The 20,077-nt window shown below is 40.8% G+C and overlaps 1 protein-coding gene across 1 annotated transcript in view; it reads left to right on the forward strand.

Moving 5' to 3' along the window:
- The window catches only part of NKAIN3 (sodium/potassium transporting ATPase interacting 3), a 701,538-nt gene extending 681,754 nt beyond the window's left edge, over window positions 1-19,784 (forward strand). The window contains exon 6 of the mRNA XM_042923339.1: window positions 19,605-19,784. Within this exon, the coding sequence (XP_042779273.1) occupies window positions 19,605-19,618 (14 nt within the window). The 3' untranslated portion in view covers window positions 19,619-19,784. The remainder of the gene's footprint in view (window positions 1-19,604) is intronic.
- Window positions 19,785-20,077: the final 293 nt, after the last annotated feature.

The following is a 20,077-nucleotide window of genomic DNA, read 5'->3' on the forward strand; positions in this document are numbered from 1 at the left end:
ATGCAAGTTCCTCAAGGACAGACATTCTTATGGAGAATAGGGGAAAGAGAATGTAGGAATTCTCACAAATCATCGTTATCTTAAGTTACACAAAGCTTCTGGAATTTCAGAAATCAATAGTTGATGGGAATGTATCATGAGAACAAGATAAATATGCAAATAATATCCATAGCAACCTACCGTTTGCTGCATGATTTCCGCGTGCCAGCCCTCCAAGGCCGTTAGCTCATCTCGGGCAACCACACTGAGGTGGTCATTGTTTTCTAGATGCCCTGAGAATTTCCTCAACTCACTACTAATCTGTAAGAAGCAGAACTTAGGTTTGACCTAGATATTTCGAGTGCCAAAGTCCATGTGCTTTCCAACATGCAATTGTGCTTTTCTTTCCAACAAGGATAACAACTAAATTCTTCATAATTTGGTAAAGAAAGAGACATTGCTCACTCACTAGATTAAAACCAGAACATTCATATTTAAATATTGAGTGAGAATATAAATTACTTGCACACTGTGGAGAAAAATAATGGGCTAACCTATTAAAATTTAAGTGGATACAGGGAGTCATATATAATGTAACACACCCAATGATCTTGCTCCAAATCAATTGTCTGCTTTTATTTAGCACAGGACACTCAATATGCAAAATTTATCATTAAAATAACAGAATTTCAAGATCCAATTCAAATACTACAAAATTATGAAAACAAACTTCTTCTCTACCTCACCCCCAAAACGACGTGACAAAAATGTGACTTTCTTTATTATCACCAAACCAGACTTAGCGTTTCTTCCTCATGGTAGGCACGTCCAAGAAAACTCAGCCATTTCAGTGATTTCTCTGGCACATCAGACAGGAGGTCAGGGAGGGCTGTCCTCCCAGCACGGATTCTGAGGTCAAGGTTGATGTGGTGCTGCCAGATGTGAGGGGCAGGGCTGGGCATCCACTGAACTGTTCGCTGATCCCACTGTGCCAACCAGATCTCGCTCTTGGCTGTCCGCCACAGGGGAGCCTGGGACTCTAGATCAACCTCCTGAGCACAGTAACTTCTGCTTCCCTTATGTCTGCCGTATCTTCCACACAAAAGTCTCTTGTAGCCAAGCCTCACTCAGAACCATGGAGAGAGGAGACGTGAAATTCCAACTTAGAAAAATTGACGTGTTACAAATCATGACCATAATAAAACTGAGGCATTACTCTTTTGAATGTATCCCATGGAATCTAAATGGCATAGCAATTTAATGCCATAATCATCCATTTAAAAAGTACCTAAATAATTAACAGTTGGAATTTTAAGTTGTGCCAGTTTCTTTTGGAACTTGTACCTCCATTCCACTTGACCCATAGAATTCTGTCTTAATGTAATATGTTTATTCTTAATTTTTTTTCTTATTCTATCATATATCTCTACAATGAAAACTTATCTATACCTGGAAATTTTATTTTCAATGGATGTTATCTTTTTAGGAATAAAAGTTCGCAATTTGCATAGTCCAGTTATCAATCTTAACCCCAAAATTAGGCCATTTGATGGTTTGTCCTTCTTTAAGATTGTCTTAACTCATCTTGAGTCTTTGCCTTTTCATATACATTTTAGAGTCAGCATCTTCATTAAACTGCTGAAAGTTTTATTGAGTTTGCTTTGAATCCGTAGATTAATTGATCCACAGATCAAATGATATCTTTACAGCATTGACTTTTACAATCCATGAATGTTTTCTATTCTTCCATTTGTTTAAGACACCTTTAATTTCTTTCAATATGTTTTGTTGTGCTCAGTGTAAAGGACTTGCAGATCGGTTTAGATTTAGTCCCATAAATAAAAATTTAATTTTTTCCTGTGACCAGATTTTAAGTGTCAAAGTTTGTCTTTGGATGAGGTTTTGCTTACAGTTATTGGCCACCAACATGACTGAGCAAACATAAATGTATTCATCAATATATTCATCAATAGTACAATATGTTTACATTTGCTCAGTAATGTTGATAGCCAATAATTGCAACTATAACCCTATCCAAAGAAAAACTTAAACATAAAACGAAACATTTAATGGAAGAGTACCTCTTAATGAAACGAATGGAGTGTGTTTTGGGTTTTTTTTTTCAACTAGTTCGTGTATTCATGGATGAGTATTAGTTACTGCTAGGATGAGATAGGCTACCTCAGGTACTTTCAATATTTGATGCTAGTGTTGTAATTATGGAAACCTTGTTTACAGGAAAAAAATATGAGAATGGAAGGAATTTAATTACAGCAGTGTCTCTCAATTCTTTTGATTCCTTTCTTCCCCAAATATTTTTGAAGGCATACCTTTTACCAGGCACCGTTTTAGGAACTGAGGATATAGCAGTGAACAAAATCAGACAAGATCAGACAAAAATTCTTATCCCATAAAGTTTAAATTGTAGTGAGGGAGTCAGACAACAAATAAGATTTTTTTTAATTGAAACATATAATACAGCATTGTAAACAGTGATAAGCACAACAGAGAAAATAAAGCAGGGAAGAAAGAAGGTGGAGAAGAGTGAAATTATAGGTAAAGTGCCTGAGATATATGTTAAAAAGTACCCAGTGATCTAGTACCGAAAATTATTGTTAAAGTACTAAAATTTATTACAAGATTGTTTGAAAGCAAAAAATTAGAGCCATTGCCTTTAGTAGCTATTACTCCATCATCATGTGAAATTATAATTGTCATTTTGTTTAGTGACCTAGAGTATGATACCCTCCAGGATAGTGCACCAAGATAAGATTCCCGATGGCTGAGATAAATACCTTTCGTTGCAAAGTGGAAAGAAGACAATTATGGAGGAGGATGAGGGAACCAAGAAAACCAGAATGACCGCAGGTACTTTCTCAGGACACACACATTTTGGAACTAAGGCTCTTGGAATGACCACCGGAAACTACAGAGCGTTTGCAGAGTCCCTACATCTGCCCCAAGGCATGCTGAAGTCTACTGGTCTCTTATTGCTTCCCCTCCCCCTCCCTAGGACAAGGAGGCTGGAAGTCCTGGACATACTTGGGGATGCTTCCAGACCCTCCAGCATCTCCCCCTGACCGCTGCCAGTGTTTTCCCGACCAAGTTGCCAGCAGTGACAATGAGCTCTATCAGTTCTCCGTGCCTGTACCTGAGACAGAGGGGGGGACAAGACAGGCGAGAAGAGTCTATTATTCTACATGGCTATTTCCAGACAGGAAGAGGGAAAAATGGTGAAAAGCTCTAATCTGGACAGCACCACCTCTAACACTGAGGACTCTGCCTTCCCGGCCGGGGGCCGACTTATCCTTGAGCATCTCGGGGTCCCGCATGCTTCCCTTTTTGAGTTAAGTGTGCTTTCTGAAAGGTTTCAAGAAATTCTGAGCTTCCTGCACCCTGAAGAGAACAACAATGAATATCTACCAAGCTTGCATTTGGGTGCCATCGGTCTGTTCGAAGGGCTCTTAAGGTGCATAAAGCTGTTTGGGGCAGGGAGCAGCACAGCCCCAGCCACCCTCTCGGCATCAACAGCGCACCCATCGAGGCACCCCCACAGCCCCTCGGTGTGCCGTGAGCAGGCCGGCCGCGGCCTGAGATTCTGCACAGCGCAACGTGCCCTCTGCAAGCTGGGGGTCTTCAGACAGGAGACGGCGGATGAGCGATGCTTCAAAGCAGCTCATGCCCTAGGAGCCCAGAGTTTCGTTGCCAGCTACCTCCGAAACAACTGGTCTTTCCTAAAAGCCCTCATTAGCCGTGGGGTGCCGCAAAATCTTATCTGTGTGAACTCACTTGGTGTCAAGCCTCTACCCTGGCTTTTCTCTCATGAATTCATTTCGCAGAACAAGTAAACCACAATTCAAGAGCCCCAGATATTTGTATTTTTTAAGGCCTTAAATGCTCCCTTACGACTTGTAAAATCGTACTTGTAAAATTAATGCTTATTAGAACAGTCTAGGGACTGAGTCTAGGGCTGGGTGGGTTTAGCGTCCCACTTCAACTCAGGCCATGCTCTCCTGGTTGGTGATTTCAAGCCCCGCGTCTGGCTCTGTGCTGACAGCTCTGTGCCCCTCCCCCGCTAGTGCTCTGTGTCTGTCTCTCAAAAAGGAATAAACGTTAAATAATAATAATAATAATAATAAAAAGAACAGTCCAATACCTGAGTAGAAGGAACAGTGATAAACCGGGAAGCAAGTTCAGAATAAATGTGTGTTAATTGGTCCTCATCTTCCGGAGTCTTTTCATTTCACTGAGCTAAGGGCATTGTGGCAGGAGCTCGGTGTTTCTCGAGTCAGTAACAAGGCAGCATGCCGCTTAGCTGGATCAGAAACAAAACACCTACATTCTAGTAATTACTTGAGGAATATAGTTAAATTTTTTCCATGTTTATTTATTTCTTTTGAGAGAGTGACAGAGAGCTTGAGTGGAGGAGGGACAGAGAGAGAGACACAGAACGCAAAGCAGGCTCCAGGCTCTGAGCTATCAGCACAGAGCCCGACGCGGGACTCGAACCCACCAACAGTGGGATCATGACCTGAGCCGAAGTCAGACGCTTAACCGACTGAGCCACCCAGGCACCCCACTTGGTGCCCCACCTGGGACATTAAATGATAGCCTGAGCTCTCGCTGGAAATGGCGTTGCCTGAGGTGTATATTTATACAAATGTGCTGCTTCAGGTGTATCAACTTAATCAGGTTTGCAATGTCCGAGTCAGGAACACTGAGTTACCTATTGGAACCTTCATTTATGACAAAAATTTTCCTATAGCCAAATAGAAAACTTGCAATTGGTTGTGTACCTGTTCCAAGTGGAAAGCAACTCTAGTCATACAGTAAGATGTTGCTTGAAATCTAGAATAACTTTTTAATTCCTTCAGGTCAGTGAGAATCCTCATCAGGGATGTGGCATGGCTAAAGTAACCGCAAAGATATTCGGTTACAAGTAACATAATTTCTTCCAAGAAGTTACTTGGCTGTGCTGATGGAAGTTAGCACAAGAAATACATTTCAAAGGGCTGCAAACAATGGGGTTTTCTGGCTGCAGGCTCTCCCTGTGGGATCTTTTATAGTAACACCTCGGTTTCCCAGAACGGGTGAAGGAAGCAGCGCTCTGCATAGCTGACTTTTCTGGACAGCTGCTGCCAACTCTTAATTGTGCTGATTTTTTGTTCTACACTTTGAGACTTTAATTACACAGAGTATAGAGAATTCAACTTAATTGTCCTTGAGGTCACCCAGCAAGCAGTTCCCCCAACACCCACCCCTTGTCTCCCTGTGCTTCCTTCTGTCTCTCCCAACTCTTCCCTGGCCACTCTTCTGCCAAAGACCCCCAAGTGGTGTTCTCACTGGAATAACTCCAGATTTCACGGATGCTTCCTTTTGAATCCTCTTTTCTTCATACCTCTGAAAGTCTATCTATGCCTTTTTTGTTCCTTCTCATGTTTTGTTGAAATTCATCTTATTTCTCCTGGAGAAATTCCTTCATTAAGCATCTTCTCACATCTCTCTCCTTAGAGTGAATTTTAAAATACATAGTTGCTTTACTTTATTAATCATATAATATGACTCCCTTACTGAGAACTTAAAAGCCCAAGGTCTTTCCTACTGAATTGTTTTTAAGTCTTTAGTTAGGTTATCTTTTAAAAAATTTTTCTTCATTTTTAAAAAGCATTTGACATCATTAGGGGAAAAAAAATAAGCTTTAAGAATCTATAAACTTGGGCACTTGAGTGGCTCAGTTGGTTAAGTATCCGACTTTGGCTCAGGTTGTGATCTCAAGATCCGTGATTTCGAGCCCGGCATCAGGCTCTGTGCTGACCTCTCAGAGCCTGGAGCCTGGTTGGGATTCTGTGTCTTCCTCTCTCTGCACCGCCCCCCCTCAAAATAAATAAGCATGAAAAATTAAAAAAAAAAAAAAAAGAATCTATAAACTCACCTTCAATTTATGCTCCAATTTACTCCTTCACTTGAACTATCTTCCCACTCTGGCCGATGGCAAGTGTTGGTATATCCATCGAAAACTAATTTTTTATATAGGAACATCATCATCTCATGGACTTGTAGGCTTCTGTTGCCCAAAACCCATATTGCTGCATTTTATCCATAAAGGATTCTTGATGGTTTTAATTTCTTACATACCTACTTTTCAGTGATTGTTCCTTACATTTTCTTGTACTCTTGTCTCGTTTGGAAGCTTGATAATTTGAATTTTACCAATATGTAATATTTAAGTTTAGAGATTTGAAAATTTTACCTCACACTAGAATTCTGATATGCAGAGAAAGGGTCCACTGGGATGACCATGTGTCCTGATCTGGTTGAAACAGCCCCTGTTTACATAGGTTGCCCTGGCATCCTATCTGGCTTAGGCTTTGTCCTAGATTTTTTTGCTTTTCAAGTGAAATATTGTCATTAGCAACTGTATTAGGATAATCTGGGATGGGTGAACTGATAGCACCTCAAGCGTCTGCCATTAAGAATCCTCAAGATGGGGGCTCCTGGGCGGCTCAGTCGGTTAAGCGGCCGACTTCGGCTCAGGTCATGATCTCGCGGTCCGTGAGTTCGAGCCCCGTGTCGGGCTCTGTGCTGACAGCTCGGAGCCTGGAGCCTGTTTCGGATTCTGTGTCTCCCTCTCTCTGACCCTCCCCTGTTCATGCTCTGTCTCTCCCTGTCTCAAAAATAAATAAAACGTTAAAAAAAAAATTAAAAAAAAAAAAAAGAATCCTCGAGATGTGTGAGACACAAGGGCGATGAGTCGAATTCTTTTCATATATGGTTAAGTGTGTAAGAAAACCACCACCACCACCGCCCCTGTCTTCTCCCCAAATCTTTACAGATTCCGTGTAACTAGGACCTTTCTTCCAAGGACAGCGTGCAGATCCATCAATGATTAAAAAGATAGGTGCTTGGGCAGGAGTAGCAGATACGGCTAATTCCTTTCAGTGCCGGTGGAGGTGAGCAAGGACTGGAGGCTGCCAGCAGCTCAGTGCACCAGCCCATAGCTGCTACAGAGGGTCGGCACGGGGCACCCAGAAGTTATGGTGATGGGCTGTCTCCAGCAGTGGAAGAAACAACTCCCAAGGAGCCAAAATGCCAACATGTTATCAGTTCCTCAGATGCTGTCAGCGGAAAACCAATTAATTTGCTTTCGAATAGCGTTTTATTTTTTTTAATCAAATTCGTAGTGTTATGCCCAGAATTCGTGATCCCCAAAGACCACTAGGGAGCCGAGTCCGATGCAAAAGCAAAGAGCCTTTATTCGAGCTAGCTCGAGCTCAATCCCCTACCTGCACCAACGCAGCGGTGAGATACCAGGGAGAGAGAGTGAGTTTCAAAAGGACAAAGGTTTTATTGGGGCCTAGGGGCAGTTGGTGAGGTAATGGCTATGGCCTCAGCCGATTGGCTGGGGAAGGGTCCTGGGGAAGGGTCCAAGTCCTGTTAGGCAGGTGAGGGGGGGGTTACTCAAGGGGAGGAGGTGTGGTCAAGGTGAAGGACACAGAACAAGATGGAGTTGGCCGGCGTCGGCCCGCCCTTTCACATAGAATTGAAGTAAGGTTTTTAAATATTCATTCTGTCCAAGCTAACATGTAGGCTGTTGCTTTCAATGGTACAGTAATTCAGTTAAGTAAATATTAAGGATAAAATTATTCGTTTTGAGATAATCATACAAATGGTGGAGCACAATATTGTGGGTTTTTTAAAGCATAGTATTCATATTAAATTAAGAAATGTGTGAAGCAGAAACATATTTGGAATTCAGGCTCACAGGTAATTTGTAATTGCCTCCCAATGACGCTACAGTGATATACCAATGAAAAGAGAAACTCTAGTTTTCAAATTTTCTATGTATACAGAGATGTACGTAGAATATATAAGATATATATTATATTTGTATACATACACACCTTAGGGTAGATAAGCTAGAATATTTTTTCACCATTTGGATATTATGAATCATACTGTTATAAATATTTGTGTACACACTTTTGTGTGGACATATATTTTCATTTCTCTTGGGTATGTACCTAGGAGTAGAGTTACTGGGTCATATGGTAACTCTGCTTAAACATTTTAGGAACTGACTGTTTTGCAAAGTGACGGCACCATTTTACATTCTGACCAGCGGTGTATGAGGGTTCTGATTTCTCTACACCATCACCAATATTTGTTATTATCTGATGTTTTTATTCTAGCCATCTTTGTGGGTATAACATAGTATCTCCTTGTGATTTTGATTTGCATTTACCTGAAAACATTTTGCTAATGAGGTTGATGTTGAAGACAAACAAAAAAAACCTTCAGAATGACAGAATACATTTTCTGCCTTTGCTTCTCTTTATCCTTCAGAGTTAGGAACATTTCATCCTTTAAAGAAGTATTTTGTAAATCAATCTAATTTTCCTATATTAGTTGTGAGCATTTTTATAAATGGGTCTTCTACATTTTAGTTGCACTTCATTCAAGATCAGTTGGAAATTTTAAATTGAATCATTCAACAAATGAAGCACCACAAAAGTCATCCTTTGAAGCTTTTAGTAAATGGCAGTAATTGAGCGCTTATAAAAAGGAGAACATTGAAATTTATGCTCACGAAAGGAAGAGAACTGGGCAAATTAAATAATGAGAGCTCAAATGTTATGCAAGATTTAATTTTTCAATTTTAGAATTTCCTCTTGAAATATCTAGACTTGAGAAAAGACTCTTTTGACAGAGCTCCTATTTTTAATTGAGGAAATTTATATTCTGCACCAGAATGAAAAGAAGCTGATTTGTGAGAGGGCCTAAAAATTGTGCAGCATTTATATGTGATTTAAAAAAATCATAAATAGATACAATTTATATTTTATTGTCTTATAAGATGTTTGGCAAAGATACACTAAATGGAGGTAAAATAACAGTACCTGGGAAAGTTCTGTAAATAACATTACACATATCCACTCTTTGGCAAACTTGCTTGGAGATTACCGGCACCTTATATGGAGACTATTTCCGTAGTTAAAAATACTATGATTTACAGAATCAATTAAAGTATCAACAATTTCAACTTTACTAACAATAAAAAAAATTCTGAATAAGACTGTATATAAATTTATGAAAATAATAAAACCAGATTGAAAAAATATATATTATATGTATATTCTGGTGATCTGGTCTATTAGAGACAGAGATGGCTAAGGAGCAGATTCACAGCAGTTCCTGAATTTATACCAAAAATAATGATTCTGTGAATATTACATTTTAATGTTCAAATGATCAATATAAAAAAGTTTTCTTTTTATTTTGCTTTAAAGTATACAGATATATGCTCTTTATTTTTATAAAAAAAAGTTTATTTTGTATATAATTTTTCAATTGAATCCTTTTATTCACAAATGTATATATTTGTAATTTTATTTTTAACACCCTCTTTAAATTTGAAAAGTGCCTTATAAATCATATCTTCATTCAACTTTTAATCAGGGTGATTTTCCTTCTAATTTCCCACCCATTGGTCAGCAAGATGAGGGAGTGGATGTTTGATTAAATATCTAACCTGATAAAAACGTAGTCCAATCTGACCATTTAAATGGTCCCTAGTCACTGCCTACACTTTCTGGGAAAATCTTTCCAGTGTCTCAGACGGACTCCTTCACTGTTTCTCTCCCTAACATGGTGTCCAGGCAACTTATATGACCTGGTAGGAAAAGGATGGGCCTCAGGCTCCTCTAGTCTCTGTGGGGATTATCTTGGAGTAATGGTAATTACAATGGCCCTTGCCACCTGGTTGTTGTGTACCCCCACAGGACCCCAAAGTTCATGTCTACACAGTGATCTGGTGAAGCTTTGATTGACCCAGCCTTACCTCAGCTTCTTCAATGGGGGGAAAAAGGATACAGCAAGTCAGAAATTGACAAGAGAGGCTACAGCTAGAGTAGGTCAAGTCTTCACTAGAACTTCTAAGCTAAGTCATCCATCTTGAAATCACAGGTTACTGAAATGTCTGTCTTGAGCTGAAGGTACGATATAATATTTTCATACTGTGTACCTACACACACACACACACTTGCCAAGAGTTCAGAGTTCCTATATGACTGTGTACCTGTTAATGTTATAGTGCCATAATATAACCAAAGCTGGAGGTAAAGTAATTAAAATTTTTAATAGACTACCAAAAAAGGGGGGAGAAGAAGATTAGGCATGGACATTAGGATTAGAAAAGAAAGACGGAAACTGTCATCAAAACAGAAATTAGAATGAATGTCACCAAGAACAGTGATTCTACACAGACGGTGAGACAAGCACCATGCTACCACAGAAGAGATGAAACCTTTGCAAAAAGCAGATGTCCATTTGTCAAAGATGGCTTGAGGACAAAAGGCATGGGCATAGATTATGCAACTTCTCAAAGGTCTTTCTAATGATGCGATAAATATTCTTAAGAAAAAAATTGGATTCTGGCAACAAGACGAGACGTATATCTTTTGATATATAGGGGGAAAGGGCATATCCGTATGCCTAAGGACAAACACATTATTTAAAATCTAATGTTATTTAATGTTACTTCATTTTTCATGAAAGTCAATAACAACTTTGATTTTCCAATCCTTAAGATCCCAAGCTCTTTATGTGTTTCTTAAAATTTCCCTATTTTTTGACCATTGATCTTGTTTTTAGCAGTCTTTTATATTGAACACATATTTTTCCATTTGTGGTAGACAGATTTTTTTTGTTAATATTATTTTTATGTGTTCTACTTTAAACACCTAGTATTCTGTGTGTTTTCATTTACACATTTATTCACATCGGGCTGTGTTGTATTTGCAGTTGATTTCATAGGTGGACTTGATGCACGCTCCTACTACCAGGATCATGTTGAGTTAAAGCCTGTTAACCTGTAAGTAAAGGTGTGATGAGATGGAAAATATTAATCGTTCTAACTTGGTCAAAACTAACCAAATCTGAAATAATTTGGACCTGCTACTACTAATCATTGGTTTAATTTTCCACTCATATTTAAAACACACCTTTTACACGTAACCCAACATCATCATTGTTGTTATTCATCCCAAAAAGAATTTGAAATAGGTAACGTGGTTTATGTTTCCAAAATGGGATTTTTATTCAGCTTTTCTTATCAGAGGGTTGATAGCTAAATTGGAAATAAAAAGGATAATGTAGTCTACAGAAGAGAAACTAGATACGTATTTGGGGGCCACATAACAGAGAAAAGGGGAGAAAGATTGGGTTAGAATCCAGGCTCTGTGTGTGTGCTCTCAGGGGCCTTCCTTGACACCTCTGAGACTTGGTTCTCCCACCTGTGATATGGTTTCAGAGGCAGAGGAGGGAAGATGGATTCAATGGGATAAGGTAGGTATAGTATATGTATAGCTTGTACCTAGTACTTAAGTGTGCCTAGTACTCAAATGTGGCTAGTACTCAAAATGGGGTAAGGTATGTATAGTATATGTAAAGTTACCTATGATTGTGCCTAGTACTCAAATATTTGACTAACTCTCCCTAAAGGACACGGAAGGAAGTCAACAACTACAACAAAAAGCACCTTAAACGGGACAGGTTTCAGTTGAGTATAAGGAAGGTATCATGGTCACCTGACTGATAAAATCCTGGAAAGCAAGAAAATAGATACAGTGACTCCATTCCTAGAAAACTCTAAGTAGCAAGTAGACAGCTGTATAAAATAATAGCTATCATGTACCAAGCACTTGGCATTGTCTCACTTTATCCTCATGGAAATACTGTAAGGTACTCATGAATAGTCCCACTTCATAAAAAGGGAAACGGAGGTACACAGAGGTTAGACAAATTCCCCCAAATCCCACTAGTAGTAAGGGGTGGAGCCGGGATCATTTCTGAATGATAAGCAATCACCATGCCTGATATTGTGGACTTGGTCAGATGACCTTCTATTCTTTCAGCCCAATGTTCTTCAGTTCCATGGTGATAAAGGAAATTATGTACAACAGCCACTGGAGACCAAAGCCAAAGACATGATAAGAAACACACATGAACGCCTTCCTCTGCTTTGCCACAGTGGTTTCATATCTGCAATCCCCCGCCCCCAGCCCTGCAAAGCCTGCACCGGCCCCTCCACCTCTCCAGGTTGAATTAATTTTATTCTGGCAGAATGATCTAAAGGAAACATAGCTCACAAGCCACACAAATCAGCACTGTGCTTGTCACATGATGGATGTTTAAATAAATGTTGGTTTCTTAAAGCAAATCCAATTTGGAAAATCATTCACCCTATATAACACTCTGGGACGAAGCAGTCACCACCTCATTACTCATGCTACCGAACGCTGGTAAATGATGTGCTCCAAAAGTTGATATTTGTAGATCTGGGGAACTTGGCAGGGATTGTGACAATAATGGAGATGATCACTGCATTGGAAGTGAGAGGAGAATGGAAACAATGCCTAGCAGGGGCTAGGAGAGTGTAATATACATTTGATATGTAATAAAGAAGGTGATGAATGATTTATTTCATCTCCACTATGAAAAAAATAACTCAGCAGAGAAATTGCACTATGAAAAATGTTGGTCAGATGTAAGAAAGATCTTTCTATTAAGGAAGGTTATTACAATTACAATTGATTGATGTTGGTAATGGAATCTCCTTTCTTGAATGGCGTGTGCATCCGTGTACTTCACAGTGTTCTCTGGCCTGGCCCAAAGGCAAGTGACTGCCATCTATGCTCCCTGAAGTCTCTCCCGTTTCTGTGAATCAAGAACACATAAAATGTACCTGTGAGATGACCTGAAAAGCTTTGATCAACTCTGCTGCCTCCTCAAAGGGTTTTCTCAACTACCCTGTTCACTGATGAACTCTCACACATTTTTAGCTGAATGTAGCATAAACTACAGGCTACAGAAAGCAATAGAACAAGTTTCTGCTTTGACAGATTATGCATATTACTGTTAGATGAATATGGAAAGCCTTGCAACCATGAAGGGAGCAAGAATCTGAAAGATCAAACTACACCTGAATTAAAATCACTGTGCATGAACAATTTAAGAGGTCAGTATGTGTGCTCCCCACTGTATGTAAATATTGCAGTTTATCCAGTTAGCATTAGTCCACCTGCTTGATTTCTTTTAACAAGGCCATTATGTTGGACTTTGTTGTGGCCGGCTCGGTGATGCCATATCACCACCCAGCAACAGGTTGGAGAAAAATCCAGTCTTCTGTATAAGTTGCCAGAGAGGGGAGAGAATGCTGGTTTTTAACTTTTGTTAAGGCTCTTTAGTCTCCATGGAGTACTAAGCCAGGTGTTATGAGGAAGCCACTTCATTAGGGGACTTCATTAAGGGAATCAGGAGATTCCTGAGCATATTCACAGGTACAGGGATGTAGAAGGGTGGCTTTCAACTCTAGAAGGGTAGTTACAAGCAGACAGCCCATTCACAGGTAACACTGTCTGTTTGTACAGGAAGCCTTCATTCTCATGTTTGATTGTGTCATTGCTCATCATCATAAAATGTACCTTTCCTGTGCCCACAGTCAAATTGTGCGTGAATGTGTGTGTTGGGGATAATGTGATAGGGGAAGTTATTTTACATATGGAGTCAGTCTTCCGTGCTTTGTCTCCTTTCAAAAGAATGATACCAAGCTATCAAGAAGGCCTGATTAAGTAAATTAGTTTTATTTACAACTATTTATTACAATATGTGTCCACAGTCCCTGTGGTAGACACCAGAAATGGAAAGACTAGCAACACTTGAGCATTGACCTCCGGCAGCCAATGATCTAGGAGAGGAGACCTACATAGAAATAAGGAGATGCAAAACAGTGTCCCCAAATTAATTTTTTTGCAGAAGCAAGAATGCTTACTTCCCACTTGCAGGGAGATCAACCAAGAGATAATACCCGAGCTGACTTAGGAAAGAAAATGAGGAGTTAACCAAAAGCAGAAGAAGAGAATGACTGTTCCGTGTATGGAGGCTAATTTGCTTGGCCATTCTACAGCGGATGAAGTTGAAATTCAAGACTGCCCAATCTTCTGTTTGCCATAGTTGTCACCTAAACTGAGCAAGCCTATGAGAAAGCAGATGTTTAAGTAGAGCAGGAATCTTGATAACTCCTGGTGGGGATGCCCCCAGATCCTCCACAGCCACTGCTCTGCCATCTAAACAGTATCACTCCTTACACCTAAAGCTACAGAGATGCCAGCCATAAAAAAGAATGGGATCGTGCCATTTGCAACAACGTGGATGGACCTAGAGGGTATAATGCTAAGTGAAATAAGTCAGACAAAGAAAGACAAATACCATATGATGTCACTCATACGTGTAATTTAAGAAACAAATGAACAAAGAAAAAAAGACAAAAAAAAAAAAACCCTGCTCAAATACAGAGAACAAACTGATGGCTACCAGAGGGGAGGTTGGTGGACGGATGGGTGACATAGGTGAAGGGGAATAAGAGCACACTTATGATGAGCACTAGAAATGTATGGAATTGTTGAATCACCACATTGTGTACCAGAAGCTAATATAACACTGTATGTTCATTATACTGGAATTTTTTTAAAAAGCTATATAGATGAATGAAATTCTCACTGTCTGTTCCTACTATCCAGTGAAACCACAGCCAAGGGAAGGAGCTTGACAAATCAGTGGGGAAGACCCTATTGATCTTGCCTCTAGTCTGGCAAGATGTGTAGAATAAGTAGGAACTCCCTGGCATATTCCCCCCTTCCCCCTGTCCCCGCCAGGGAGCAGGACAGGGTCTGCCAACCTTGCGCCAGTGAAATACCACAAAAAAATCAAATATTTAAAAATTTGAAAGCTATAGAGATGCTTTCAGTGGTTGTTGTCTGGATCTGCCTTGGGAATATGTGACACACAGGTCAGAGGTAGCCCGTGTTGGGGTCCGTGATCTTGCCACAGCCATCAGTGAGGGAGCTATAGCTCTCAACCTAAGTATAGCCTAGGTCTCTGCCAGGACCTCCTCCATCACTGCCACCACCTTTAACAAGGAGAAAAAAGCTCTTGTCATTGGAGCAGAGAGCCATGTGGTCAGTGGTGGCTTTGAAGGGGACACCTACAGAGCAGCTTACATCGGGGCTACAGTTAACGCCAAGGGGAGAGGGCTAATAAAAGCAGATTTACCTCTCAGGAAGAAAAATCGCTTGGCAAAAACCCAGGCAGCTATGAAAGAGATATGGAATTTCAGGGAACATCCTAGTGAGCAACTAAATTAAAATGTGTTGAAATCAAAATGGTTAGCGACTGGGTAGTGGGAAAATTAAGTTCTATGTAGTAGTAATTCTTCAGATAGAAATAATTAGACCAAGGCAGTTTGTCAAAGAAAGACAGCAGTGGAATTTCAGAACTGAGTTCCACAACAGAGATAGAGATCTGATGACGTTAGAAATTCCCATGAGGAAGATGCCCCGAGACTGCCATTAAGAAAGACTTGATGAAAAAGCTTCTTCCCCCGCGTTCAGCCAGTCTTTCCCTAAGGTTTCCAAATGAGAACTTGACTTTTCTCTGGTATCTTGACTTGCCTGATTGCCTTGGCTGGAGGCTAATTTTTCTTCACAAAAAATGTCACATGCTACGTGGCCACTGCTGATCGAGTGTCGACTGTTGCAACTCAGTATGAGAAGACAGACGAGCTAATTCCCATTTCAGGCGGGCTCTGCGGTCAGCGCCCACCTGTACCTTCATTGCCTGGTCTCTGCCTCTAATGGCCCAGGCCCAGAGGAAAACGACCTCTGATGACCGGCTGCCGGACAGATGGGGGTGGCCCTCCACTGCTCTTCCCTAAGAAGAGCTGCTTCTATCAGCATCCCGGTAAGTTGGAGCCAGACCATTCTGCATTTGCAACCCCTAGATTAAGAACCATCTAAGAAGACAAAACGTGTGTGTGTGTGGCAGGCAGAGGTAAGAATGATTTGCTTTCAAACCTTGGTTTAAAAACCAGTAGCCACCAGCGATGTATTGGTAAACTGAAGCTGGAGGAACCCAGAGTCTACAACCTGCATTTACTCCATCACGCCTCTATTTCTTGGCCAAGTACCTAAAGACTAATAAAATGGTAACTCTCTGTCTTTATCTCATTTTCCTTTGTCCTTGACTGGCCCTCACATGTCCATATTTCTCTCTCTATGCTGGCTGTCCCCTGTGGCATGCAGAACCAGATGTCTGGAATCTGCTCCGACTGGGGGCTGCTCGCTTTTCCCATGACTGAATGTGAAGTCCTGGTGCCTGAGGGCTTCCCTCAGTCCCTGGAAGTGGTGGGCACTTATGCGGGTGTCAACTCTCCAGGGCAGGGTCAAGAGCATAGAGCACAACAAATGTCAGGCACTCAGCGCCTTCTTAGTTGTCCGAGAGGAGAGCCGGGCTTCCCCACATGCCTGCGTCACTTAGCACCAAGGAGCAGTGTTTAGGGACTTGCTGCTTTTTCTCTCCTTGGGGCGCCTTTCCTTTGTCACTCGCATTAATAACTTTTTGATCCATCATAGGAAACGACTATTTCATTTTAGGGGCGATGTAAGAACACACTCTAATGTGTAGCCACTTGACCATGGAGCAGTAAAATGGCTGTGCTTCTAGGGTTCAGACTCATCACTATGCTAGTCGGTTCATGCACCGACTGCCTAGGAAGGAACGATGCCACCAACAGTGCAGCCAGGCAACGCAAAAGACAGTCTGCCATGATCGTGACCGATGGTCAGCCATCTCCCCTGTGTCTCACAGGGATCGCCAAGACCTTCTCATTTGACCTGTGACCTCACTCACTGCCCCCAGAACCTTGTGGAACCTGGTTCTCCACTGCCTTGTGAAGCACATGAAGGCTTTTCCAAAATGAAAAAACTCACATCGGAACGTTACCCTCCAGAGAAACTGTCAATTCCTGTCTTTGCCAGAACTCTCAAGAATCTTCTCAGTACTTGCCATGGATATTAACAGCAAGGAAATAGATTTACCCATGGAGACATGGAGCACACCCCCAAATTAATCAACATAAGTAAAAATAACTTCATTTTGCCTGTTTCCAAAAGAAAATATCCTCTGATACTAAAATTAAATGCAACGTGGGGTGCCTGGGTGACTCAGTCGGATAAGCGTCTGACTTTGCCTCAGGTTATGATCTCACAGTTTGTGACTTCAAGCCCCGTGTTGGGCTCTGTGCTGACAGCTTAGAGCCTGGAGCCTGCTTCAGATTCTGTGCTTCCCTGTCTCTCTCTGCCCCTCCCCTGCTCATGCTCTGTCTCTCTCTCCTTCAAAAGCAAATAAACATTAAAAAAATTAAAATTAAATTCAATGCAATGAACATACACCAAATTTCATGTTAAAAACATACTTTGTTTTCCTTTATATTCATATCAAGAAACACTTATAATCCCATGTAATGACAAGTTCTGGAAAGAAACAAGACACAGGAAAGAAAGTAGAATACACAGATGAGAGCACAGGCATATCACACACACACACCCACACACACACACATCCCAGAAGTGATACAGAGAGCAGAAAACCAATAGAAAAAGATACAATGACAGGCCTCTCAGAAGACACACTTTAAAATAACATCACTACCTTGCTACTTGATTTCATTCTGCCTGGAAGGTAGGTACCCTCAGATAACTACTAACATCTGAAGAAAAAAATAAAGATATGATCTTAAGGTTCCCAAAACTCAAACTGTTCTACTCAAACTCATTGATCAATCATAGCATCATTAAAAGAGTGACAACTTGACATTATGTGTCTCCAGATATGACACAATCAGAAGACGTAGCACCACGTATGAAGTATCTTGCCACAAGGTCAAGCTTGATCTTGGACCAAAAGTGTAGAAAATTCAAGAATAACAGAATTAGATCGGTCTCACCACTAAAGATAAATGTGATGGGTATACCCAGAAGTTCCCCCCAAACTCCCATCGGTACTACCCCCAAAAAACAAAAATTCCTTCCCCTATTGCCTTATCCTCATTCTAGAAGAAATTTGCCTACTGGATGGATGAATAAACTTCAGGACCTTGAAACCCCTTCCCAACTAAGATACAGTATAAAATGATAAAAATTCCACTATCATAATCTTATCCCTTTATCTTTCAGTTCCAATCCTTATTAAATCACAATGGGGTGAAAGGGGTAGATATGTGGGCTACATAGTTTTCGGAATGTAGAGAAACAGGCAGAGAAAATGTGAAAGGAAGGCGAGGAGATAAGTAAAGGACTCCAACTCTTGCGATGTGTGAGAGGGAACAGGACTTCCCTGGAGAAGAGTTACTACCAAAAAGCAAAGCTGGAAAGTTGGAGCTTTTTTCCAGTTATTTAAAATTATGACCAAAAAAGTCTATTCTGAGCCATAGAGAAAGTCACAGCTTCTACTGGCAGGATGCTTATAATTTAGTTGGGGGGGAAGAAACTTACATATCTGAGTGAAACAATCAGAGCCGAATTAATTGTGTAGTTGAATGCCATTTGCTCCACATGGGGTACAGCAGATAATGTAAGAGTTGCTGTCAGCAGGGTGAGAAAGCAGTATGGCTGAAGCAGAAGTAGAAGTCTTCACAGAGGAGAAGAAATGTCAGCTGAACCCTAAAGATGAATAGGATTTGGATCAGCTAAGACTTTTTTCATGAGAGAAACAGTGAGAGCAAAAATATTCAACAAATATGAATGAAGTGCCCTATGAATGAAGTTGGCACTATGAAGTGCCAACTATGTGGCAGACAGTGCATGTGGTTGATATTCTGGGAATAAGCATAAGGCAGAACTGCCACCTTCCAAAGGCTGACTGTCTAATATAGACTTAGAATCGGTAGCAAGAGTGACTAGAGATTCCAAGGAAGAGGACCAATAGGGTGTGTGTGTGTGTGTGTGTGTGTGTGTGTGTGTGGAGACAGAGAGAGAGGGAGATCTTAATTGGCTCATGTGATTATGGAGCCAGGCAAGTCCAACAAGCGTAAGGAAAGCTTGCAGACTGGAGACCCAGGGAAGGGTTGATGTTGCAATCTTGAGTCCAAAGGCAGTGGAGAGGCAGAATGTCTTTGTTCTTAAGGCCTTTAAGGGACTGAATAAGACTCATCCACAATATGGAGGGTAATCTGCTTTACTTAAAGTTTATTGATGTAAATGTAAATCTCATCTAAAAAATACCTTCACAGCCACACCAAATATCTGGCTACCTTGGCCCACCCAAGCTGACACATAAAATTAATCATCACAGGACGGGATGTATGTAAGGACATAGATCAGTGGTATGAAAGCCAGATGAGGATGATCCTTGAGCAGTCAACCAACAGAACACTGTAGGAAGATTAGGCTAGGGACGTTTCTAGCAGTTTGGAGACATAATATTGCCCTGTCATCTTTACCCCAAGACAACCGAAGGCCATACCTTTACATCATTCTTCAGTTGCTATGGGTTGGCACTTCTCTCCCAGGAAAGCAGTCCTATATTCTGATTTTTATACCTGATTGCACACCCCGACCTGAAGAGCAGGAAGCCCATGGGTTTTTGGTTTTCTTATTGCGACAGTCATATACATGGACCGCATGAGGCACGCCCAGAATCTATTTTGCGTTTTGAAAAGCCTGGATGAATAGAAAGGAAATTCAGTTTTCAATTGTCAAGTTCTTTAAAGCAATTCATATTTTCTGTTTTAGGTCGAAATAAGTAATGACACTGACTCTGAAACACGGCTGCTGAACTTGAGTTAGGAAGCAAAGCACCACTGAGAGCACCTCTCTGCATTGGCACGTCTCACTTCCTCCCAGAGGACGGACCACGCCTCCCTACTTCCCCACGAATCCCGGAGTTCCTGGGTCACAGCCTATGTATTATTAGCATTGTTCACTAGATGAGTTGTAGGTGACTGGGTGGGTATTTTTTTAAGTCATTTTCTTCTTATATGAATACTTGTAAATTATTTTAAAAATTGGTCTTTCATTTTTTAACAATATTTACTGTGAGGCATGCAAAACAAAAACACTTGGTGAAAACCTTCTACAGTCAATTCTAAGAGAAATACTGGTTTTTGTATTGAGGTGTTAAGTCGGTGTTGCTCATGACCTGAGTTATCCTATGCCTGATGGAGTTTGCATTAACAGACATTACCGGGGGCTACTCAATATGAAGT

The sequence above is a fragment of the Panthera leo genome, chromosome F2 (assembly GCF_018350215.1).
Source record: "Panthera leo isolate Ple1 chromosome F2, P.leo_Ple1_pat1.1, whole genome shotgun sequence".
In the NCBI taxonomy this organism is placed as follows: Eukaryota; Metazoa; Chordata; class Mammalia; order Carnivora; family Felidae; genus Panthera; species Panthera leo.